Below are 24,037 nucleotides of genomic sequence, written 5' to 3'. Positions count from 1 at the left end.
AAGGCGGGACAGGGTGAGAGGCCTCCTGGGGAGCGGGGGAACTCAGCATCTCCCCAGCACAGCGGGGACCACTCTCGGTTTGGCCAATGTGGCCTGAATTAAAAAGAATGTTTTCCTAAACTTGGAATTTAAAGAGGAAGTGATTGGCATTCTAATCACTGAGAAAAATGATGTTATGGTCTCAATTATCTGATTTTCAGTTGACCAGGACATTGTATGTTTTGCCCAGGTGAATCTGGGTCTTTGAATTTGATTACTGCCGAACAGCTCTTGTTGGTTGTAATGCCACAAGAAATAAAAACAGAAGTCAATGCTACTTTGGTAGTTTTGTGTTAACTTTTAAATCCCTTCAAAGCTGAACTTCCATCAGAGCAAATTTTCATGACTGCAATTAAGAAAATTTCCCTGGGCCTGATGCTTTAATGATAATGGATGAAACAGAATTGGCTGGAGTTCCGGTCTCCTGAGCTGCTCCCAGGACCTCATATCAAAGCAACTTCTGTTACACGGGACTCAAAGAGTGGAGGCCTCTGAAGAGGGAGTTCAGGTTCTTGTCCACGTTGCCAGAAGGGATGAGTCATCTGCTCTTTATCAGCATCTTTATCAGCGTCCCCAGGGCATTGGGACTGGGGATAGAAAGCTCGGAGGAGGTTCACCCACGCGGGCAGTTGAGTCCGGTGGGACTTTCCCGTGAGCTCTGCTCGGGCCTGCATGGCTTGTCCCCTGAGGACCGTCGCTTCAGGGCTGTGCCTCTGGGGCCTTGTGCATGCAGGCACGCTCCAGAGTTGAATATCATCATTTTCCCTTAAATGAAATGTATTTTAAACCTACAGAGTTTGTGGTGATTTTGGACGAGGTGAAGGTTGTTCTCCTTGCCCAGGAGCCCTCGGGGGCTGACGGCCCCTCAGGGGTGGCCTCCGAGACCTGTGGGTGTGCTCCTCGGTCTCGGGGCAGAAACCTCGGCATGCCGGAGCCCCTCCACCCCGCAGACTACGGCGAGGGGGCGGCCTTGAGGCGGCACTGCTGCTGCTGAGGCGGCACTACTGCTCCGGAGTAGCGGTCTCTGCTGCCCGTGGCCCCTGCAGCTGGGTCCCTTTCAGTGCCGTCTCCAGTGTGTGCGGCCGGAGGCCCTTACTGGTCCCCGGGGGCCTCGGGCCCTCTGAAGCCACGGACTGCTTGCTGTGGAAGGCGTGATGGTGCAGACCCTAGTGGTCTTCCTCCTCCACCTCCCACGCCGCCCTCGGGGCTGTCAGTGGACACAGGCGTGTCCAGCGAGGGTGGATGAGGAGGGCAGGAGGCGAGGCAGGCAGCTCCAGCGTTCACTGTGCAGGACCCTTGAGGCTGGTCAGTGCTGGGGACACAGGGTCCTGAGAGGGAGTCTTCAGAGCGCACTGTCTGCCGTGGTCTCTTTCTTATCTGTAAGGGTGCTGCTGCTGCTCCTAAGTCGCTTCAGTCGTGTCCGACTCTGTGCAGCCCCATGTACTGCAGCCTTCCAGGCTTCTCCGTCCATGGGATTTGCCAGGCAAGAGTACTGGAGTGGGTTGCCATTGCCTTCCCCCTGTAAGAGCACAGGCGTTCTCATTTTAAAACGTTCATTTCTCCCATAGTGTTCAAAGTCCTCGACGAAAAGGCACAGCACAAAGTAGGGAGCCTTTGCAGACGAGGGCTTCTGGCCAGGACGGTTCCTTCTGTGTGCTCAGACCTTCTGGATCGTAGTATTTCTCCTACGTCAAAGCACTGAAGAAGCGCTACCGCCCACGCTCATCAGTGCCTCTGCACGTTCCCGGCAGAGGGGACCCGGGCTGGGTGAGCCCTGTGCCCACCTCGGCCTGCCCTGCCGCCCGGGCCCCTCGCTGCCCCATCCCCAGGCTCAGGCTCTGACTCCCGACTGTCAATTCTGTCTTCCCTGCCACATAAGCGCCTTCTCTTGCCTTCTGTCTTGATGACTCTGTTTAGAGTGTTACCTTGACTTTTGAACTTCAAAATGCATTTCTGACACTCTGACAGGTTTAAAATCGTCTCTTGGATCTCCCGCAGGATAGTCAGTGTCTGCAAGTCTGTGTAATTAGGAAGAACTGGAGCACACGCTGGGCCCAGACTCCCTGTGTTGTCCTGGCAGCTCTGGAGGCCGGGAGTGGGCTTCGCAAGATGCTTGTATTTAAACCCCAGGGTGCTCAGGTTTCTGTTTTGTTGGTAAAAGTGTGTTATTTACATGGCTGCTGTGTCATAGCTTTTCTTCCAAGGAGCAAGCGCTTTTAATTCATGGCTGCAGTCACCATCCACACTGATTTTGGAGCCCAAGAAAATAAAATCTGTCAGGGTTTCCACTTTTTACCCATCTATTTGGCATGAAGTGATGGGACCAGTGGCCATGATCTTAGTTTTTTGAATATTGTTTTAAGCCAGCTTTTTCACTCTCCTCTTTTACTTTCATCAAGAGGCTCTTTAGTTCCTCTTCACTTTCTGCCAATAAAGTGGTATCATCTGCATATCTGAGGTTGTTGATATTTTCCCTAGCAATCTTGATTCCAGCTTGTGATTCACCCAGCCCAGTGTTTCTCATCATGTACTCTGCATATAAGTTAAATAAACCAGCAGCCTTGACGTGCTCCTTTCCCAGTTTTGAACCAGACAGTTGTTTCATGTCTGGTTCTAACTGTTGCTTCTTGACCTGCATACAGATTTCTCAGAGACAGGTACAATATTTCCATATCTTGAAGAATTTTCCACAGTTCATTTTGATCCACACAGCCAATGGCTTTTGTGTGTGTTACTCAGTCGTGTCCGACTCTTTGTAATCCTGTGGACTGTAGCCCTCCGTCCATGGGATTCTCCAGGCAAGAATACTGGAGTGGGTAGCCATTACCTCCTCCAGGGAATCTTCCCGACCCAGGGAATGAACCCAGTTCTCCTGCATTGCAGGTGGATTCTTTACCATCTGAGCCACCGGGGTGTAGGAATCAGAAGTAGATGTTTTTCTGGAATTCCCTTGCTTTTTTGTGTGATCCAATGGATGTTGGCAATTTGGTCTCTGGTTCCTCTGCCTTTTCTAAATCCAGCTGTTCATTTTTTCCATGACATTTCCTAAATGGTAATTCCTTGTTTATTTTTAATTAAAAAAAATTTCTTCCATGCTTATATGTAAATTCAGGAATTTTTCAACTGGTTTCTGAGTCAAATCTGGTATTTGTTTCCCAAGAAAATAACGATTTGCCCAGATTTTCATTAAGCATAGTTGTATATAGTGTATATTTTTAACTTTTGTCTTACAATGGGCTGCTTTACCAAGACTCTTTCATTTTAATAGTTCATTTGATTCTTTGTAATTCAAAGAAGTCAGATGTAAGGACTGTAATGTGGTTTTTGGGAAACGCTTCCATCTTCAGACTAGAGCTTTGGTCCTGGAAGCTTCCCTGGCCCATGCCTTGGTTCTGCTTCCTTCCCTCCTCCTTCTCCCCTCCCCTTCCTTCTCTGCGTGTCTGTCCTGACGCTGGCTCTCATTCTCAGTCCTGTCTGGGTGTCGTCTCCTCCACCACAGCTGCCAGCTCTGTGGTTTGCACGTTAACCAAGCTTTTCATGTTTCCAGGTCCGGCCTCCCTGTGGCCGCCTGGGTTCTCCGTGGGGATGGCTCTGTCCTATGAGTCTGTGGTCCAGGCTCCATCATCACTCTTCCCTCTTTTTCTAATCAAACCTCCTGTTTTCCATGAGTCTTTCACTCAGCTTGCTTTACATCTGGCCTGTTGTCCTGTTATCTCCTTTTCTGTAGTTGGCATTTCCCTAAATTTTACTGAGAACAAAAATCAGATGCTTTTTAGAGTGTATGGGTTTCTGATAGTAATTGTTAAAAGCACGTTTCTCGCACCAGCCACGCAGGTTTGCCTTTCATGTCACAGAATCATTTTTCACCCTCACGCTCTTGTTTTGGTGTCTGATGTCGACTGTAGCTGTTCTTTATCCTCACGACGAGGAAGCATGTATTCAGGCTGATCCTGCCCAGGGCAGGACATGTGGGTGTCTTGGATCTCGGGGGAGAGTGGTGTCCTCATGGTTGGGCAGCACCCCCCAACCAGGAATGCCCACCCTGGCCTGTTTCTTTCATGGCCTCGCCGGGCAGGGGCACCCTGCTCCTGCCCACTGGCTGCTGGCCGGGTGTTGAGGGCTTGGTCCTTGGACACTGGGTGGTAATGTAGCGCTCACAACCCACCTCCTCTTTCTTCACCTTTGTCCCACGCGTTTTTGTCCTAAAATCATCATTCTCACATGGACCCTGGGGCAGAGAAACCAGACCTGAGGTTCCCCACGGGCTCATCCCCACCTTCTGGGTGAACTTGCCTTTCCGAGCTGAGCCAGTTCCCCGACCCTTGTGTGAACCTGTTCAAGTCCGAGGGGAAGAGGACAGGTCTTTGCAGCTTTGGTGGGTTTGCACCGCTGCAGCAGGAGCACCCACCAGAAGCTGAGAGAGGGATGACTTCACCCTCCTCTCCGTGCACGTCCTTATTTATCTTCAAGGATTTTTTCCACCCGCAAACCTGGAGGCAGAAATTAGTTATGTGGCAGCTGGTTCGGATCTGGGCGACCAGAGGTAAAGGGAAAAGCCTCGGAGCCGGCCGCCAGCCCAGTTGGGAGTGATGATTGATTTAGCAGGAGCATTCCTTGAGCCAGGCCCCCAAACATGGCGAGAGACCTGCCCATAACCGTGTGGCCTCCCGTCCTTCAAACGGCGTTGAGTGCCAGTCGCCAAGCCTCTGCTCTGGCTCTGGTGCGGTGGGGAACGCTGGAGGGGCCCCTGCTGTTCAGGTTGCCATGGCGACCTCTCATTACCGCAGACCTGTCGGGAGAGCGAGCACGCGCGGTGGTTCACGTCTGTCCTGCTGCGTCCTGTTTCGCTTGTGTTCATGTGCATGTGTGGTGCACACTGGCGCACACGCCAGGGCCCTGGATGGGCACAGGCTTCTGGCGCCGCCCCCCCACCCCTGCACACTTCAGTCTGCACCCCTGCCCTGGAGAGTAAATACCACGCGGCTTGTGGTTGGAGGAAGGAAGAGAAGTCCATGCACAAAAAACTGTGTAGACCCAAGCTATGGAAATTTATTCCTTTCATTTCTGTGAACCTTTTAAAAAATATAAACACTTTCTGTAGAAAATTAGGGCAGGCATGCAAAAACATCTCACATTTTGCAAATGGGTATTAATTTTCTATAGAATTAAAAGGACTTTTTCTTAACTAACTGAATATTCTCTATCCAATGAGCCCCTAAATATCTCATACAGTCATAATATGATAATTTAAATGTAATGGCTTGTTCTTGGGACCTCAGGAGTTTAGAAGATTGATCAAAAGTACCAGTCCTCACCCTGTTGCTTTTGCCACGACCTGGTGACACGCAGGGGCAAAGCTGGGCTTGAGTTGCTGACCCTCCCGTGGGTTAACTGCGAGCCTGGCTATGGCTGCACTGCCCTGCAGTCAGCAGGGGCCCCGAGACAGCAGGTGCCTGCGGGTGTTTGTCAAGGTCAGCTCTCTGCGGACGCCAGGCGCCTTAGAGGGTGCTGCCAATAGTTTATAACTTTTTGACAAAATTGTAATTCAAAAAGGGTGTGGCCCACTTACACGCTTCCAAGATTATTTAGTTTTGAAATGGACAAACCTGTCACACTCACCACATGCCAGCAGCCAGACTGTCAGCCCCCAGAGCCGTTGCCAGCCCTTTGGGCAGAGCCTCGCTTTGCTGTCGCTCGTGCCTCCTTCATTACCGGGCAAGAAAAAGTTTCTGTGTGTGTGCAAGTGTGTGTGTGTGTGTGTGTATGTATATGTGTGTGTGTATGTGAGTGTATCTGTGTGTATGTGTAACTGTGAGTGTATGTGTGTATGTATATGTGTGAGTGTATATGTGTGTATGTGTGTGTATGTGTGTGAGTGTATGTGTGAGTGTGAATGTATATGTGTGTAAATGTGTGTATGTATATGTGTGTATGCATCTGTAGTGTGTATAAGTGTGTATGTGTGTGTATGTGTGTGAATGTAAGTTTGTGTGTGTGTGTATATAAATGTGTGAGTCTGTGTGTCTGTGTGTGAGTGTGTGTATGTATATCTGTGTGTGTGACTCTATGTATGAGTGCAGGTGTGTATGTGTGTGTGTATATGTGTGTATGTATTTGTGAGTGTGTACATGTGTGAGTGTATGTGTGTGTGTCTATGTGTGAGGGAGTGTGTATGTATATGCATGTGTGAGTGTATATGTGTGAGTGTGTGTATATGTGTGAGTGTATGTGTATATATGTGAGTGTGTATGTGTGTGTGTATACGTGTGTGTGTGTATGTGAATGTATGTGTGTATGTGTGTGTGCATGTGTGTATGTATATGTGAGTGTGTGTCTGTGAGTGTATATGTGTGTGGGAGGGTGTATATGTGTGTGTGTATGTGTGTGTATATGTGTGTGTGTCTATGTAAATGTATATGTATGTGTGTATGTATATGTGTGAGTGTGTGTCTGTGAGTGTATATGTGTGTGTGGGTGTACATGTGTGAGTGTGTGTGTGAGTCTATGTGTGTATATGTTTGTGTGTGTGAGTCTGTGTGAGTGTATATGGGTGTGTATGTGTGTGGGAGGGTGTATATGTGTGTATGTATATGTGTGTGTGTCTCTGTGTGCGTGTATGTGTATATGTATATGTGTGTGTGCGCGTGTGTGTGTATGTGTGAGTGTATGCGTGTATGTATATGTGTGTGTGGGTGTACATGTGTGTATGCATGTGTGAGTCTGTGTGTGAGTGAGTGTATATGTTTATGTGTGTGAGTCTGTGTGTGCATGTGTGTCTGCGTGTGCTCTCTGTGCCAGCCTTCCTGTGGCCGTCTGGCTCCGCTGCCCGGCCGCACGGTGTTCTGACGTTTGGTGACGGCAGGTGGAGGCGTCCTCAGCTCTCCACTCTGGGGCTGGGTCTTGGTTGCATCAGAGGAAAGGTCAGGATCAGACGGTGCACAGGAAGGGCAACGACACCAGACAGCGAGGAGAGAGACCAGACGTGGGCGAGGGGAGCAGGGACCGAGGCCGGCATTCAGAGAGAAGTGAGGCTGACCGCAGGGGGATGGTCCGCAGGCCGCGCAGACCACCGGGAGCGCTCTGCACCTCCGCCCCTGGCACACCGTGCACCGCCGTCGAGACACCCGGAGGCCTGAGCCGCCCAGAGCCCCGGGTGACTGACCGTGGGCAGGGCAGGCCTGGGCGCTGCCTTCCCAAGGCCCGCGTGGGCTCATCCGTGGGGCCGCTGAGGACACAGGTCCTTCATGTCCACACCCACCATGGGCCCCACCTGGAAGGTCAGCTGGTCGACTCCCCCAGCCGGCTCCGGCTGGCTGCAGAGCCTGTGCTCAGATCCCGTGGCTCCATGTTGCAGCATCTCGAGAACCTGCTGTGTGTCCCCCGTGGTCTCTGAGGCTGAAAATTAAGCTCAGACTTGGTGAAGCCTCGGTCAGCGGTGCCCAGGGCGTGCTGGGTGTGGTGGGCGCTGGGGCCCAGGCCCCCGTCGGGGGGACTGTTAGTGAGGCCCTGCTTCTGCTTGTGCCCCAGCTCTCGGTTCCGAGAGGACACCCGTCTGTGAGTGCAGGGCCTGGTATTAAAGCTGTCAGAGAGGACAGTGGCTTCCTGCGGCCCTGAGCTAATGAGGCTGGCTGCACACCCCTCTCCTCAGGCACCTGGGCTCTTGCAGGGACTGCCATTCTTAATCTTATTTTAATTTTCAGATAAATTACTTTCATTATCCTCCCATTTACCGTACCACGTGTGCACCCCTGCCTATTAACGTCTGCCAGCTCCTCTGTGAGCTCGGTGTTCAGTGGCCGTGGCGGCAGTGCAGTCATGAAGGACCATGCGTATTGGTTTACAGGGATTATTATTTTTTACTCTTTGAGAAAACATCGTAGAGAGTTGCTAAAACTGGTACTTCTGCTGGACACCATGACGTGTGAGGACAGTGACTATTAATGATTGTCGGGATGAGGCCCCTACATCTGGCTGGCTCTCCATCAGGTCCGTCCAGGGGCTGCCAGGGGCCAGACCGGTGGTCAGCCTCGCTGGATGTCTCTTTGCCATCAGGAAACCAAATGAAGTTGTTTTTCAAAATTTACGATTTAAACACGCACCCCCGTCCCCCGTCCCCGCCCCCCAGAAGCCACTTTTGTCCAAACTGAAACCATGGCAGCTCCGAGCTGCGTCCTGGGCTGCTGCACTGTTTTCTTGTCTCTATGAGGTCTTGGGTTTAGATGACAAGCCCCGACCCACACATGGACAGCTCTGGCCCGTGGGTTCTGGCTCCTTGGCCTTGGGTCAGCGAGGCTACTTCCTCACCTCCAGGCAGCTCTCCAGCCATCACTTCTTGCCATCTGGAATTCACGGCCTGGTGAGTCTGCAGGCCTGTCCGCATCACTCGTCTCCACGTGGAGAGCTTCTCTGTCCATCATCCCTCATTCTTTGGTCAAGTATTTATCACTCTTTAAGAATCATTGTGAAATACACATGGCATTAAGTTTACCAGGATTCCCTCTTAGTAAGACTGCATTTCCAGTGGTTCCAGGGAGGAGGGCATGTGTTCAGTTCTCTGGTTGGGGAGCTAAGATCCCACGTGCCATGCAGCGCGACCAAAAGATTAAAAAAGAAAGCAGAATGTTTAGTGACAAAAATGAGATGCACAGCACAATACCATTAACATAGCAAGAACCCACGCGTGTAAATAACACACGCCCTTGAAGCTTACATTTAACCTGGGCGCACGGTTCTGTGGCTCTCAGCACGTTCGCACTGTCGTGCAGCCGTCACCACCATCACCTCCAGGACGCTTCACCTTCCCAAACAGAGCCTTTCTCTTCATCACACGAGAGTCCCCACCCCAGCCACCGGGACCCACATCTACATTCCGCGTGTGTGAGTCTGATCATTGTGGGTGCTTCTCAGATGGCATAGTGGTAAAGAATCCGCCTGCCAACGCAGGAGGTGCAGGAGACGAGGGGACATGAGTCTGTGCAAACTCCAGGAAGTAGTGGAGGGCAGAGGAGCCTGGCGTGCTGCAGGCTGTGGGGTCACAGAGAGCCAGACATGACCTAGCGACCGTGCCGCAGCAAGGTGCTGGCGGAAGAGGAGTCACGCAGTGCTCGTCCCTCTGCGTGGGGCTCATGTCAGTCAGCCTGACGACCTCGGGGTTCTTTCCTGTTGTAGCGGGGTCGAGGTGTCTGTCCTTCCTTTCTCCGGCTGGATCGTGGGCGGACATTTGGTTCACATGTTCAGCCATCAGTGGACCCTTGAGTGGCCTCCTGGCTGCTGTGCCCATGCAGGTACAAATATCTCCTTAAGGCTGTGCGTTAGGCTTCGGTGCGTTATTCTTAAGTAACTTCCACGGGCCAAGCATTCTGGTGAGCGCGACGCACCTTCCGTACTGCAGGGGGACAGACGGGTAAGGATGGTTCCGGAGTGTAGGACTCACTGGGCCCCGGGGGCGGCAGGAGAGAGGGTCGTGGGAGAGAGATCCGGGGGCCCAGAGTGGGCTCGGGGTGGGGAGGCCCTGGACTGCTGGGCGGACACGAGAAGGGGTGGGGCCTCCCACACGGCTGAGCACGCGGAGCGCCGGGGCGGGCCGGAGCAGAGGGCAGCAGAGCGGTCATCGGCAGCTGCGCGGCCGTTGCTCGGCGCTCAGCTGGTCCGCCTGGGCTCGAAGGCACAGCTGTGGGTGACTCAACGGGTGGGACCCTCCATTCTGAGGAGCTGCCCTCACCCTGTGAGTGGAGGGGCCGGGAGGGGGAGAAGAGAAGGGGGGAGGGCTGGGGCCTGACGCTAAGGCTGGAGTGGACGAGTCCCCGCCCCTCCCCTCCCCCTCCCCCCCTCCCCTCGCCCTCCCCTCCCTTCCCCACTCCCTGGGAGGTGGAACAGGAGTGGGTGCAGGGCAGGTGATGGACGGCTGTTTCTGAGTGACTGTCAGCGTCCCGATAAGATGAGGCCGACAGCTGCTGCTCCCAGGATCCCACATGACGCGCCGTTCTCCTTCACCGCTGCTGACGGCCCGCAGCGCCAGGCCTTTCTATTCTCCTCGGAATAGTCAACGGAACGGTCCAGGCTGATAAGAGGAGCGGCCCCGTTACCTGGCAACGGGCTGGAGCGGAGGGCTGCTGATGGGAAGATCAGCTGCGGCGATAAACCGCCTTCCTTCCCCGCTGCTTCTCTGTGGACCACAGCAGACAGCCGCAGCAGCCCCAGAGACTTGGGCGGAGTCTGAGCTCCCAAAGGAAGCTTACTGCGTGCCCTTGAGTCAGCCTTGGGCAGGTGCCCCCGCCAGGAGGAGCCTGGCTTCCTGGAACCTGCAGCGGAGGTCTTTAAGGAAGCAGGGGAAAGAAGGAAAGAAAGAAAGAAAGCAAGCGAAGTCGCTCAGTCATGTCTGACTCTTTGTGATTCCATGGACTGTAGCCCACCAGGTTCCTCCATCCATAGAATTTTCTAGGCAAGAGTACTGGAGTGGGTTGCCATTTCCTTCTCCAAGGAAGCAGGGGAAGCACCATTGAAATCCCGCAGCCTGGCCGGCATGTCAGCCAGGCCAGGCAGAGACAGCAGCAGGGTGGGCTGGCCCGGGGGCAGAGTCAGCCCCATTGGGACCCTGAGAGCTGTTAGCGAGGCTTGACGATCGGGTGCTGTTGGTGGTTTGGTTCCTGCTTCTTCATGGTCTTTCTTCCAGTAAATGCCTTTCGTGTGGATGAGACCTGCTGGCCACCGCATCAGGATGCTGCCTCCCTGCCCGCAGGCCCGTGTCCACTCCACTCTCCTCTGCCCTTGAATCTTGCCTTTTGTCTGCTGGTCATTCATACAAGATCGTGGAATTTTAGAACTGGGAAAGGTTCAGATCATTTGGTTCTCTTCCGTTATTTTCAGAAACAAACAAAATCCAAACCCCAGACCCCTGAGGACCTGAGAGGTGGCAGCTGCACAGGCTGTGTGGGCTCCTCCAGGCCAGGCCCCTGGCTGGCACTGCAAGGCTGAATGACCACCTCACGTTTCCGCTGGTCCACGGGAACGTTCTGTCCTGGTCATTTCATCGGATTTCACATAGAAAAGGCAAAGGCAATTTGGCCGCTAGAAACTATAGCGTTTTTACTATGATACTCGGCTGCTCAGATACAAGGTGAGCTCCGTCTCCATCACTGCATTTCCTTCTGTGCACAGCTGGTGCAGGTCCAGAGTCTGGCTCCTGACTCCGCTTCCTCTGAGGCCTGCCTGCCGGAACTGGAACTCTGGTTGCCTTTCAGACGGGAGTTTGCTGTGACGGTGTTTGATCATGTTCTGCTTTCCTCTGACGACAGCAGTGAAGGGAGCTGTGGGAGCCTGGTGCGTCTGAGCTGAAACATGATGTCCTCGCTGAGGAGCGGAGAGAAGCAGGCGGCCTGCCGGCGGCTGGAGGGCAACCCCCATGGGCCCCGCTGTGCTGCCTTTGGCTCTCTGTGGGACGAAAGGCCAGGTGCAGGATGAGGGGGTGCTGGCAGGGCGAGCTGCTGCTCAGAAGGGGTGAAGCGGGGCAGGTCCTGCTCTCAGAACAGCTGGAGGCTCACCTGTGCCCAGGGGTTTGCACTCGAGCCCAGAGTCCTCCAGCTGAAGAGACCTTAAGAAAGGTCTGATTTGGTAGTTGTATTTCAGGAACTGGCGTGCAGAGAAGGGAGGCCGTGCGCCCAGGCTGCACAGCAGGCTGGGGAAGCACCGGGACGAGGGCCTGGGTCCTGCTGCTGCCTCCTCGCCCTTTAGTGGGGCTCAGGACACGGTGTAGGTGGGGCAGGCATGGTTGTGCCACCTGGGGAGGGGGCCGCAGCTCCAGTCAAAAATCCAGCAAAAAATTATCGATGTTTTCCCTTTCCAGAGGAAGAGATCAGCCTCCCATTCTAGACCCATGCTAGACTGACTCCACATGAGCCCCTCTGAACTGCTGGCAGCATGCTTGGTCGCCTGGGAGGCAGCCGTCTCGTCCCTGGGGCCTCAGCGTCCCTCCGGTCCTGTCTGGGCACCCACCCGCTCTCCGTCCCAGTCTTCTGCTCTGCAGATAAAGGGGGCTGTGGGTGCGGCCCCAGAATTCCGCTGAGCTCATCAAGCTTTGGGGTCTTCAGTCCTTGCCCGCACCTGTGGCTGCTGTGGTCACTCTGCAGGGAGGTCTGGGGGACTTCCAGACCGTGCTCCCCTGGAGGCCCGTGGGCAGTGCCCGCGTTCTGTGCTCTGTGACACCTCCTCCCAGAACACACCCTGGACCCCAGAGCCCCTCTGGGCCGCACGCCCCCCCCCGTAGATGCATGCTCACCTCTGACGAGGCCGTGGGTCTGTCCAGCTCTTCCATCTGCACTGCCCCACCCTCGCCAAGGCCCCCACCCCCCACGGGCAGCTCCCTTCAGCCCCTCGGCTCCTGGCGTGGAATCGCCCCAGCTCAGCGCCTCCTGCGCTCCTGGAGGACGGCCGACTCTCCGCCCAGACTCCACCCTCGCCCTCGCGTCCACCGGACCCACCGCTTACTCTAGCCTCGGAGCTCTGCCCTCTTGGCCCTGGTGACCGTCCATCCCGCTGCCCAGCCTGCATGGCCCTGGCAGCCCCGTGCGGCCGTCCCCTGGGTCCTCCACCTCCTGTGGGTGGAGCAGCTGATGCCCCTCTGCTGTCCTCGAGGCCCGTCCCCTGTTGCCCACATCACAGTTAGAGGTGGATGCTTCTCGTGGGAGGGGTGCCCCCGAGCCCAGAGGCCCCGAGAGCAGAGCCTGTGTCGTCCATTTGCCCCGAGCGCCTGTCCTGTGGCTCTTCTGCCTGCTTGTCCCGCGGGGCGTTAGGGCAGGGCCGTGTCCCGGGGTCGGGGCAGCACAGGGCAGCGTGAATGGAGACGAGTCCACTGTGAGAGCAGGAAGGGCCTCACAGACTCGCCGTGGACACGGGCCGGACGTGCGCGGCTGTGCTGAGCAGAGTGCAGCCTGCCCGTCTGTGGAGGTGGACGAGAGAGCGCTGAAGCTCTTTGTTGAGGAACAGGTGGGGCGGGGGGTCAGGTTTCTGGGATGAGTGTGGAGGTTGGAAAAGCAGCTTCCTTGTTCTATTGCTGAGTTTGACAGATAAAAAAAGTAGGAGCCTGTGTGTGTGTGTGTGTATACACACACACACATTCACGTGGACTCACACGCACACACATTATATTGCTGTTCAGTCACCAGGTCAAGTCTGACTCTGTGACCCCCTGGACTGCAGCACGCCAGGCTTCTCTGTCCCTCAGCATCTCCCGGAGTTTGTCCAAGTTAGTGTCCATTGACTTCGTGATGCCAACCATCTCATCCTCTGCTGCCCCCTTCTTCTGCCCTCAGTCTTTCCCAGCACCAGTGCCTTTTCCAGTGAGTCAGCTCTTCACATCAGGTGCCAGAGGACTGGAGCTTCAGCTACATCATCAGTGCTTCCAGTGAATATTCAGCGTTGATGTCCTTTAGGATGGACTGGTTTGACCTCCTTGCAGTCCAAGGGACTCTCAAGAGAACTCTCCAGCCCCACAGTTCAAAGGCATCAATTCTTCAGTGCTCTGCCTTTTTTATGGTCCAACTCTCACATCCGCACATGACTACTGGAAAAAGCATAGCCCTGACTAGACGGACCTTTGTCAGAAAAGGGACACCTTTGGTTTGTTTTTTTTTTTAATATTTATTTAGCTGTACCAGGTCTTATTTGTGACATGCGAGACCTAGTTCCCTGACCAGGGATCGAGCCCAGGCCCCCTGCACTGGGCACACAGAGTCTTAGCCACTAGACCACCAGGGAAGTCCCAACACCTTTGGTTTTTAATACACTGTGTGGGTTTGTCATAGCTTTCCTTCCAAGAAGCTATCATCTCTAATTTCATGGCTGCAGTCCCCATTCGTAGTGATTTCAGAGCCAAGAAGAGGAAATCTGTCACTGTTTCCACTGTTTCCCCATCTATTTGCCATGAAGTGATGGGACTGGATGCCACGATCTCAGTTTTTTAATATTGTCTTTTAAACTGGCTTTCTCACTGTCCTCTTTGACACTTACAAGAGGCTCCTTGGTTCCTCTTCACTTTCTGCCATTAAAGTGTTGTCATCTGCGTGTCTGAGGTTGTTGACATTTCTCCTGGCAATCTTGATTCCACCCTATAACTCATCCAGCCCAGCACTTTGCATGATGTGCTCTACATATAAGTTAGATAAACAGGTTGACAGTAAACAGACGTGTCATGCTGTGCAGGGCCACCCGAGATGAACAGGCCACAGTGGAGAGTTCTGACAAAACGTGACCCGCTGGAGGGGGAGTGGCAGCCGCTCCAGAGCTCTTGCCGTGGGAACCCACGAACTGTTTAAAAGACACGTATTATCAGTTCAGTTCATTCATTCAGTTTCCAACTCTTTGTGACCCCATGAATCACAGCACGCCAAGCCTCCCTGTCCATCACCAACTCCCGGAGTTCACTCAGACTCACGTCCATCGAGTCAATGATGCCATCCAGCCATCTCATCCTCTGTCATCCCCTTCTCCTCCTGCCCCCAATCCCTCCCAGCATCAGAGTCTTTTCCAATGAGTCAACTCTTCGCATGAGGTGGCCAAAGTACTGGAGTTTCAGCTTTAGCATCATTCCCTCCAAAGAAATCCCAGGGCTGATCTCCTTCAGAATGGACTGGTTGGACCTCCTTGCAGTCCAAGGGACTGGCAAGAGTCTTCTCCAACACCACAGTTCAAAAGCATCAATTCTTCGGTGCTCAGCTTTCTTCACAGTCCAATTCTCACATCCATACATGACCACAGGAAAAACCATAGCCTTGACTAGATGGACCTTTGTTGGCAAAGTACTGTCTCTGCTTTTGAATATGCTATCTAGGTTGGTCATAACTTTCCTTCCAAGGAGTAAGCGTCTTTTAATTTCATGGCTGCAATCACCATCTACAGTGATCCCCCCAAAATAAAAGTCTGACACTGTTTCCACTGTTTCCCCATCTATTTCCCATGAAGTGATGGGACCAGATGCCATGATCTTAGTTTTCTGAATGTTGAGCTTTAAGCCAACTTTTTCACTCTCCTCTTTCACTTTCATCAAGAGGCTTTTTAGTTCCTCTTCACTTTCTGCCATAAGGGTGGTGTCATCTGCATATCTGAGGTTATTGATATTTCTCCCGGCAATCTTGATTCCAGCTTGTGCTTCTTCCAGCCCAGTGTTTTTCATGATGTACTCTGCATATAAGTTAAATAAGCAGGGTGACAATATACAGCCTTGACGTACTCCTTTTCCTATTTGGAACCAGGCTGTTGTTCCATGTCCAGTTCTAACTGTTGCTTCCTGACCTGCATATAGGTTTCTCAAGAGGCAGGTCAGGTGGTCTGGTATTCCCATCTCTTTCAGAATTTTCCAGAGTTTATTGTGATCCACACAGTCAAAGGCTTTGGCATAGTCAATAAAGCAGAAATAGATGTATTTCTGGAACTCTCTTGCTTTTTCCATGATCCAGCGGATGTTGGCAATTTGATCCCTGGTTCCTCTGCCTTTTCTAAAACCAGCTTGAACATCTGGAAGTTCATGGTTCATGTATTGCTGAAGTCTGGCTTGGAGAATTTTGAGTATGACTTTATTAGCGTGTGAGATAGGTGCAATTGTGCGGTAGTTTGAGCATTCTTTGGCATTGCCTTTCTTTGGGATTGGAATGAAAACTGACCTTTTCCAGTCCTGTGGCCACTGCTGAGTTTTGCAAATTTGCTGGCATATTGAGTGCAGCACTTTCACAGCATCATCTTTCAGGATTTGAAATAGCTCAACTGGAATTCCATCACCTCCACTAGCTTTGTTCGTAGTGATGCTTTCTAAGGCACACTTAACTTCACATTCCAGGATGTCTGGCTCTAGGTGAGTGATCACACCATCGTGATTAACTTGGTCATGAAGATCTTTTTTGTACAGTTCTTCTGTGTATTCTTGCCATCTCTTCTTAATATCTTCTGCTTCTGTTAGGTCCATACCATTTCTGTCCTTTATCAAGCCCATCTTTGCATGAAATGTCCCCTTGGTATCTCTAATTTTCTTGAAGAGATCTCTAGTCTTTCCCATTCTGTTGTTTTCCTCTTATTTCTTTGCATTGATCGCTGAGGAAGGCTTTCTTATCTCTTCTTGCTATTCTTTGGAACTCTGCATTCAGATGCTTATATCTTTCCTTTTCTCCTTTGCTTTTAACTTCTCTTCTTTTCACAGCTATTTGTAAGGCCTCCCCAGACAGCCATTTTGCTTTTTTGCATTTCTTTTCCACGGGGATGGTCTTGATCCCTGTCTCCTGTACAATGTCACAAACCTCATTCCATAGTTCATTAGGCACTCTATCTATCAGATCTAGGCCCTTAAATCTATTTCTCACTTCCACTGTATAATCATAAGGGATTTGATTTAGGTCATACCTGAATGGTCTAGTGGTTTCCCTACTTTCTTCAATTTCAGTCTGAATTTGGCAATAAGCAGTTCATGATCTGAGCCACAGTCAGCTCTTGGTCTTGTTTTTGCTGACTGTATAGAGCTTCTCCATCTTTGGCTGCAAAGAATATAATCCATCTGATTTTGGTGTTGACCATCTGGTGATGTCCATGTATAGAGTCTTCTCCTGTGTTATTGGAAGTGGTGTTTGCTATGACCAGTGCGTTCTCTTGGCAAACTCTATTAGTCTTTGCCCTGCTTCATTCCATATTCAAAGGCCAATATTTCCTGTTACTCTAGGTGTTTCTTGACTTCCTACTTTTGCATTCCAGTCCCCTATAATGAAAAGGACATCTTTTTTGGGTGTTAGTTCTAAAAGGTCTTGTAGGTCTTCATAGAACCGTTCAACTTCAGCTTCTTCAGCGTTACTGGTTGGGGCATAGACTTGGATTACTGTGATATTGAATGGTTTGCCTTGGAAACCAACAGAGATCATTCTGTTGTTTTTGAGAGTGCATCCAAGTACTGCATTTCAGACTGTTTTGTTGACCATGATGGCTACTCCATTTCTTCTGAGGGATTCCCGCCCCCAGTAGTAGATATAATGGTCATCGGAGTTAAATTCACCCATTCCAGTCCATTTTAGTTCGCCCCTCCTGACCTTGAACGTGAAATAGCTCCTCTAGGCCCTCCTGTGCCCGCGCAGCCACGGCTCCTTGGACGTGGGGTTGCTCCTCCTGGCCGCCACCCCTGGCCTCAGGCATGGGGTAGTTCCTCTCAGCTGCTCCTGTGCTGTCGCAGCCTGGCACTCTCAGCTGCCGCCCCTGACCTTGGACGTGGGGTAGCTCCTCTTGGCCTCCGCCCCTCGGGCATGGGGTCCTCCTGGCTTCTGCCCCTGACCTCGGATGTGGGGTAGCTCCTCTCAGCCACGCTATGTGCGCTGTTGCAGCCGCCTGCGCTCTGTGTATGTATACATATATATATATATATAAATTTAAAAGAAAGGTTTCAAGAAAATCTAATGGATGTTTCTCTTAGAATATATTTACAATGCTGTCCACCACAAACCAAATTTAAAAATGATTCCATTATACTGCAGACCGGAAGTGACTTACAAGGGGTGTTCCAAAACACATAGGAAATGTCTCTGCGCGTTTCCCTCCGTGCCAGCCTGCGTGTGGGGTGTTTCCTGTGGGTCTCAGGTGGGTCCTGGAGGCCTGGGGCCCCGTGCGGCTCAGCTGCTGGCGGCTGACCTGCTGACCCCTGCCTGCACTCGGCTTTCTCGTCTGTAAGGTGTGTGGCCGATGCATCCCAGTGCTGCTTCAGGTCCCTGCTTTCAGGGTATTTGGGGTCAGAGCGTGACGTGGAAGCTCCGTGTGTTCTGAAGAACATGCTATCTCGTTTCTCCTCCCCGACGCCACCCACAGCACTGACTGGGGTTCCAGAACCCCACGCACTATCTGAGTCCCGGCCGCGCAGACTGTCCACCCTGCCGGCGACGGTGGAGACCCTCCCTCAGGGACAGCAGGGCCCCAGCCACTGGTGGCAGGCAGGTTGGTTTTAGCAGCACTCAGAGGAGGGGCAGTGGGCTGGTCCGAGAGGGAGGCAGAAGGTTGAGCTCCACGGCCAGTCGGGCAGCTGGGCAGGTCGCTGCCTGGATCCTCCGGGCTTGGCAGAGGCCCCAGAAATCCAGGAGACGCTTGCAATACTTCAGATGACTTTCTGCCGCTCCAGTGGGGCATCTCGGCGTAAGCACGTGTAGTGCCCGACCGGCAATTGCCCACCAGCCCGGCCCGGCAACGTGCTCCTGATAATTAAACGGGCCGCGTGTGAAAGGCTCTCCTCTGCTGCGTCCCTGCAGTGAGACCATGTGAACAACGGAGGCGCCTTCGCCTGCAGCCGGCAGATGCACCGTGTGAGGCCCTGGGCCCTGAATTAGCCTTTTGTACCCAAGGCAGTGATTTGAATGCTTGAACCTCCACAGGAAGCTTGTCTCAAAGGGAACAATTCCCATATAAGGGCTAATTAGGGCCTAAATTAATTAGAAGGTGCGGTTTGAAAAGAGGTTGAGGAGCAGAGTCTGTCATTTCAGACAAATGGGACAGAGCGGGATAAATGGGGCCCCACTAATATCTCACTCTTCCCAGAGCCCCCCTTCCCCGCCGTGTTCTCAGGAGGCCCCCGGAAGCAGCCCCACTGGCCTGGTGGCCCCACCGCCAGCACCTCCGGCAAACCAGCGCATCTGCCCCTGGCGGTCCCGTCTCTCCCCTGGAAACCAGCCCTGAGTGCTGAACACTGAATGGTCACCGGACCGTCAGAAGCAAAGCTTCACATCACAAGTGTGACGGTCTCAGGCTGAAAAGGACAGAAAGGCGGGGGGTGGGGGTGAGAGCGCGAGCTGGAAGGCAGCCTGGAAGCCACGCTGCACTGGGCTCACCTTTGCGTTTGTGGTTTTCACGATGAGCTGCTTTTTGTTTAAAACCATTCCTTTCCATTAGGCTTCCCTGGTGGCTCAGATGGTAAAGAATCTGCCTGCAATGCAGGAGACCCGGGTTTGATCCCTGGGCCGGGAAGATCCCCTGGAGAAAGGAATGGCAACCCACTGCAGTATTCTTGCCTGTAAAGTCCCATGGACAGAGGAGCCTAGCAGGCAACACCCCATGGGGTCACAAACAGTCAGACACGACTGAGCGGCTAACACACCACACACTCGTTCCTTTCCGAGGGTTTCTGATCCTGGCAGCTGCTCGGAGCTGTGCCTTGGGCTCGGCCAGGGCTGTCCGCCCATCTGTCTGTCACCCCCTCACGGTCTCTCTTCTCTGCCTCCCTTCTCGCAGACGGAGTGTTCGGACGGTGTCAGGAGTTTCCGGCCGTGGACGCACTCCGCTATGAAGTGTCGCCGGGGGTCCTGCAGCACCTGACAGCCACCCTGCAGAAGCTCTCCCGCACAGGTGGGTGGGCCCGGCCCATCCGCGTCCTCCCGGTGCCGAGGCCTTAGACAAAGAGCGGGTCAGCCAGCCAGCGGCGGGCAGGGAGAGGTGGCCTGGGTCCCTCCCGGCAGCTGTGGCCGATGCTGTGGGTCAGTGGCAGTGGAGGGCTGGCCACGTGCCCAAGAAGATGACCACAATTCTGAAGCCCCAGTCCCAGTGTCTCAGCCCCGCCGCCTGGCTCCTCAGGGCCAGTGGTCAGGTGCGCATGGCCTTGGCTGAGGCCCAGGATCAGGCGAAAGCAGCTCCTACAGAGGAGGGGAGTCTTCTCCAAAAGATGTCATGCATTCACGCCCAGACCCCAGGGGTCTGCACTGTAGGTTTAGCTGCCGCGGCCGCCCAGGCTCCACGGCGTCCTGTCTGCTGCCGACCCTCGGCACAGGCTCCTTACCTGTAGATGTGGGCCCAGGCTATGGAGCGTGCATGTGGGCCCATGGCGGCCTCCAGCCCCGTGTCCTCGGTGGCCCCATGTCCCCTGCATGAGTCTCAAGGGAACAGAGGTGATGAGCCCCCGAGCCCCAGAGGATGCCGGGGCCTGGAGTGCTGGCAGGAGGCAGTCGCTGGGCTGGCAAGCAGAAAGCGGGTCGCCTCTGGTCTCCACCACTCTTAGCAGCAGCAGCCGGGCCCAAGGTGGGTCCCGTCCTGGAGCTGCAGCCGCTGACCCCAGGGCCCGCTGTCTGCAGACAGCGTGTGTGTTGGGGGCCATCAGCCCTCCATGATGGCAGCCCCAGCCCCTGCCAACCCCCTTTGAATTGGCTGCTGCCTTTGGTCTGCGAGCTTGTCAGTGGAAGTCATGGCAGGTGGTGTTGAGTGGAGCAGTTTGGTGCCCTTCCACCTCGACAACCCTCACCCCACAGGTCAGGGAATAGGGGGCGTCCTGTTGCTACCGAGCTAGCTACCGAGTTCATGCATTCCAGACCAGGGAGCAAGCCCAGGACGGCTTTGATCACTGGCCTTTAAGCCCCAGGGTGTCTGGTGGACGCTGTGAAGTTCGGGGTTTTCTGGTGTTAGTATCAGCTGAGGGCCGGTCCAGTGGTCACTGGAGAGTCTGCTGATGTCCTTTCCTGGTCAGAGGCGTCCCTTTAGCGGGGCCTAGGGGCAGACGGAAGGATGAACATTGGCTTGTGTAGCAGGGCCTTTCCTCCAGGGCCCCTACCCCCACCCCGCCATTCCCGGGCTCTGATCTGTGAGGTGAAATTCCTCCGTCTGGAAAGTACAGGAGAGGCCGTGACTGTCCTGCTGCCTCGGTGGACGCAGGGCTCTCCTGCCAGGCAGGCCCTGGGTGCTGGCGGAAGGCCGTCCTGTCCACTCTGGGAAGACTGCAGTGGCTACGAAGCCCCAGGTCTCTGCAGTCCCTCTCTCATGGTCAGCGCTCCGTGGTGGCCACATGCCTTCCCCTCAGTGCTGAGTGCCCCCGCCTGGGCCATGCCTCCCCCAAGCGGTGCCCCCAGTGGTCCCAGTTGGAGGCACACAGCGCCCAGTGCATTCCTGATGTGCAGGGCCTCTCCTGAGCTCTCAGAGGAGGCCGGGCCCATGGACTTATTCCTCATGACCCCAGGCCTTCTGGAGCATTGGCATAGTGTGAGCCTGTCATGGGACGAGGAGGCTGCGGTGTGTCCAGCTCACTTCACAGAGGCCCCGTGTCCCTGTGTGTGTGGGCCAGCAGCAGAGAGCCATGCTCTGGGCCCGGGTCGGCAGGCCCGCCTGGCCCATTTCCATCCGTCCCCCTTGTCTCACGCCCTGGCTCCATGCCCACAGGTGTTCCTGCTGCTGCAGAGCGGCCCACACACAATTCTTCCGCGTGCTCTGCTCTCACGGCCCAGCCTCACCGTCTGGGCCCGCCGCAGCCATCCAGATGCGGGCGAGACACTGTGTCCTGGGAGGTCTGTGGGCCGCAGGACCACCACCTGGGGGTCAGGGTTCCTCAGGAGAGGGCGGGTGCCCTCCCCTGCAGAGCAGGCTGCGGGGCCCCGTGTCTCAGCTGTGTCGGGATGGTCCACACCCGGGTGCCCTCCCCTGCAGAGCAGGCTGCGGGGCCCCATGTCTCAGCTGGGTCGGGATGGTCCACACCCGGGTGCCCTCCCCCTGCAGAGCAGGCTGCAGGGCCCCGTGTCTCAGCTGCATCGGGATTGTCCACACCCGCATCCAGCACCCTTCCCGTCGCAGCCTGATTGCGGGCTCAGACTCTGGGCTCCTTCCAGAGGGAATTCGAGACACACGGAGGGTGCTTCATGGAGGAGGCAAAACAGACAGGGAAGTACGTTTTTAAATGCGTAGATGTCCTTGTTGAGAGCAGTTTTAGATTTACAGAAAGGTTGAGCAGAACGAGTAGAGCTTGCATACCTGCCCCCCGAAAGGCTCTCTGACCTTGGGGTGGCACCTGGATTGGCACTGGGCGTCGGTATTTATGATCAGTGCATGCCCATGGCTCACTCTAGGGTTAACTTTGTCCTGCACATTCTGTGGGTTTGACAGGCATGTGATGTCACGCAGTGCCGTTCCGGGTCTGGGTGGGGAAAGCTCGCTGCCCTAACGGCCCCGTGTGCGCCTGGTCATCTCCCCCACTCCCCGAGTCCTGACAGCCACTCCCTTCCCACTGCTGTTTCCAGAACGTCAGTTAGCTGGGATCGAGCAGTGTGTAACCTTTTCAGACTGGCTTGTTTCACCTAGGCCTGTGCTTTGAAGTTCCTTCCATGACTTTCGATGGCTTAATAGCTCACTTATTTCTAACGCTGAATGACAGTCAGCTGTCTGAATGGACCAGTTTTTCAGTTGACCCACTGAACGACGTCTTGATTGCTCCCAACCACTGGCAGTGGTGAAGAGAACTTCTATAAACGTCCATGTGCAGGGTTTTGTGTGGACAGGACTTTTGAACTCCTTTGGGTAAATACCAGATCTTACCGTAAGAGCACATTTCGTTTTGTAATTGACTGTCTCCAAGCAGCAGTGTGGCCGGTGAGGGGGCGGGGGCGGTGGGGGACTTACCAAAGCTCTTAGAGGTGCAGTTTCTTCATCGAGTGAATGTGGATGTCAAAACAGGGCCATCGTGAAGGTCAAACGATGACATCAAGTAAAGTACTCTAAACGTGTTATAAAAGTACTTCCAAATGTTGGCTATTATTCATTTGATGCTCTGTCCCGATTTATGGAGCTTTTACCCAGTTCACCGGAGAAGGCAATGGCACCCCACTCCAGTACTCTTGCCAGGCTCCTCTGTCCATTGAATTCTCCAGGCAAGAATACTGCAGTGGGTCTGTTCCTTTCTCCATGGGATCTTCCCAACCTAGGGATCAAACCCAGGTCTCCATATTGCAGGCAGATTCTTTACCGTCACCAGGGAAGCCCAAGAATACTGGAGTGGGTAGCCTATCCTTTCTCCAGGGGATCCCCACCTGCCAATGTAGGAGACGCAGGTTCGATCCCTGGGTCAGGAAGATCCCCTGGAGGAGGGCACGCCAACCTGCCGGGGACCAGCCCCGGTGGATCCAGGGACTTCGAAGCGGGGACGGCGTCGGCGAGGATCAGGAAACAACTGCTTAATTAAACGTTAATTAAGGATATAAAGAGTAATAGAATGAGGATAGCTCAGTGAAGAAATTCAGTGGAGAAAAGAGGCTGAATAATTCAGCCAGAAGGTAAGAGAAAGAACGACATGGTGAGACCAAGTTTCGGTGAACAAGGCCCGCACTTTATTTTCCAAAGTAGTTTTTATACCTTAAGTTATGCATAGAGGATAATGGGGGAAGGGGTAGAGTCAAGCAGCAAGCCAGGCTTTCTTCCTGCAAACTTATCATATGCAAAAGTTTAGGTGATTTGCATCATCTTCTGGCCCGGAGGCCTTTTCCTCTAAAGGTGATTATTCTAAAGTCAGGCGCCAGCCTCCAAAAAGCATTAGATAAAGTTGCATTCCTACAGAGCAAAGGTGTGGTGGGCTATAACAAGAAAAAGAATTAATTCAAGGGTCCCAGGTTACAAACATTAAAGCTACTATTTACACCAATTATATTAATCAATACACTGCCAGGGACACAGCAGGTAAGGGATATGGAGACTTAGCAGCAAACATTGGCCCAACAAGTGAAAAACCCTTCACCAATACAATTTCTAATCAATCTTTTAACTGCTCAAAGGAATCTGTATTTAGACAGTTTAAAAACATCTCATGCCTCTCACAGTTTGGAGGCTCTGAGCAATCACATGTGGCCGGAAAAACCTATTCAGGCAGGCTAGAGGACTTCCAAGGGAGTTTGTAGGTTGAAACACTGTCACACCCAGGAATTATTAACTGGAGCTATAAGCTAACTCTTTTTTCAGAGAGGTAGTGGGGGACAGCCCCCCGTAAAGCCAGAGGTGTAGGTGAAAGCACAAAGCAGAAAGTAGGCAGACTCTGGTTTTGGGGGTAGATTGCTCGAGAATTTCCAGGGAGACTCCTGAAGCTTGATCCCGCCTTTGCGTATGTCAAGCCTCCTTCCTCATGACCTTTGCCACGGGCGGAGCTCGCTCCCCACACCAACCCACTCCAGTGTTCTTGCCTGGAAAGTTCCATGGACAGAGGAGCCTGCTGGGCTATAGTCCATGGGGTCACAAAGAGTTGAACACGACTGAAGTGACT

General features: G+C 53.6%; 1 protein-coding gene across 1 annotated transcript in view; it reads left to right on the top strand.

Moving 5' to 3' along the window:
- PTPRN2 (protein tyrosine phosphatase receptor type N2) overlaps nucleotides 1-24,037 on the top strand; it is a 605,862-nt gene that overhangs the window by 130,315 nt on the left and 451,510 nt on the right. The window contains exon 3 of the mRNA XM_070369001.1: nucleotides 19,273-19,386. Coding sequence (XP_070225102.1) covers nucleotides 19,273-19,386 — 114 coding nt within the window. The remainder of the gene's footprint in view (nucleotides 1-19,272; nucleotides 19,387-24,037) is intronic.

Source organism: Bos mutus, chromosome 4 (assembly GCF_027580195.1).
Source record: "Bos mutus isolate GX-2022 chromosome 4, NWIPB_WYAK_1.1, whole genome shotgun sequence".
In the NCBI taxonomy this organism is placed as follows: domain Eukaryota; kingdom Metazoa; phylum Chordata; class Mammalia; order Artiodactyla; family Bovidae; genus Bos; species Bos mutus.
Note: the sequence above shows the minus strand (reverse complement) of the source record. Positions and strands in the feature narration are given on the sequence as shown.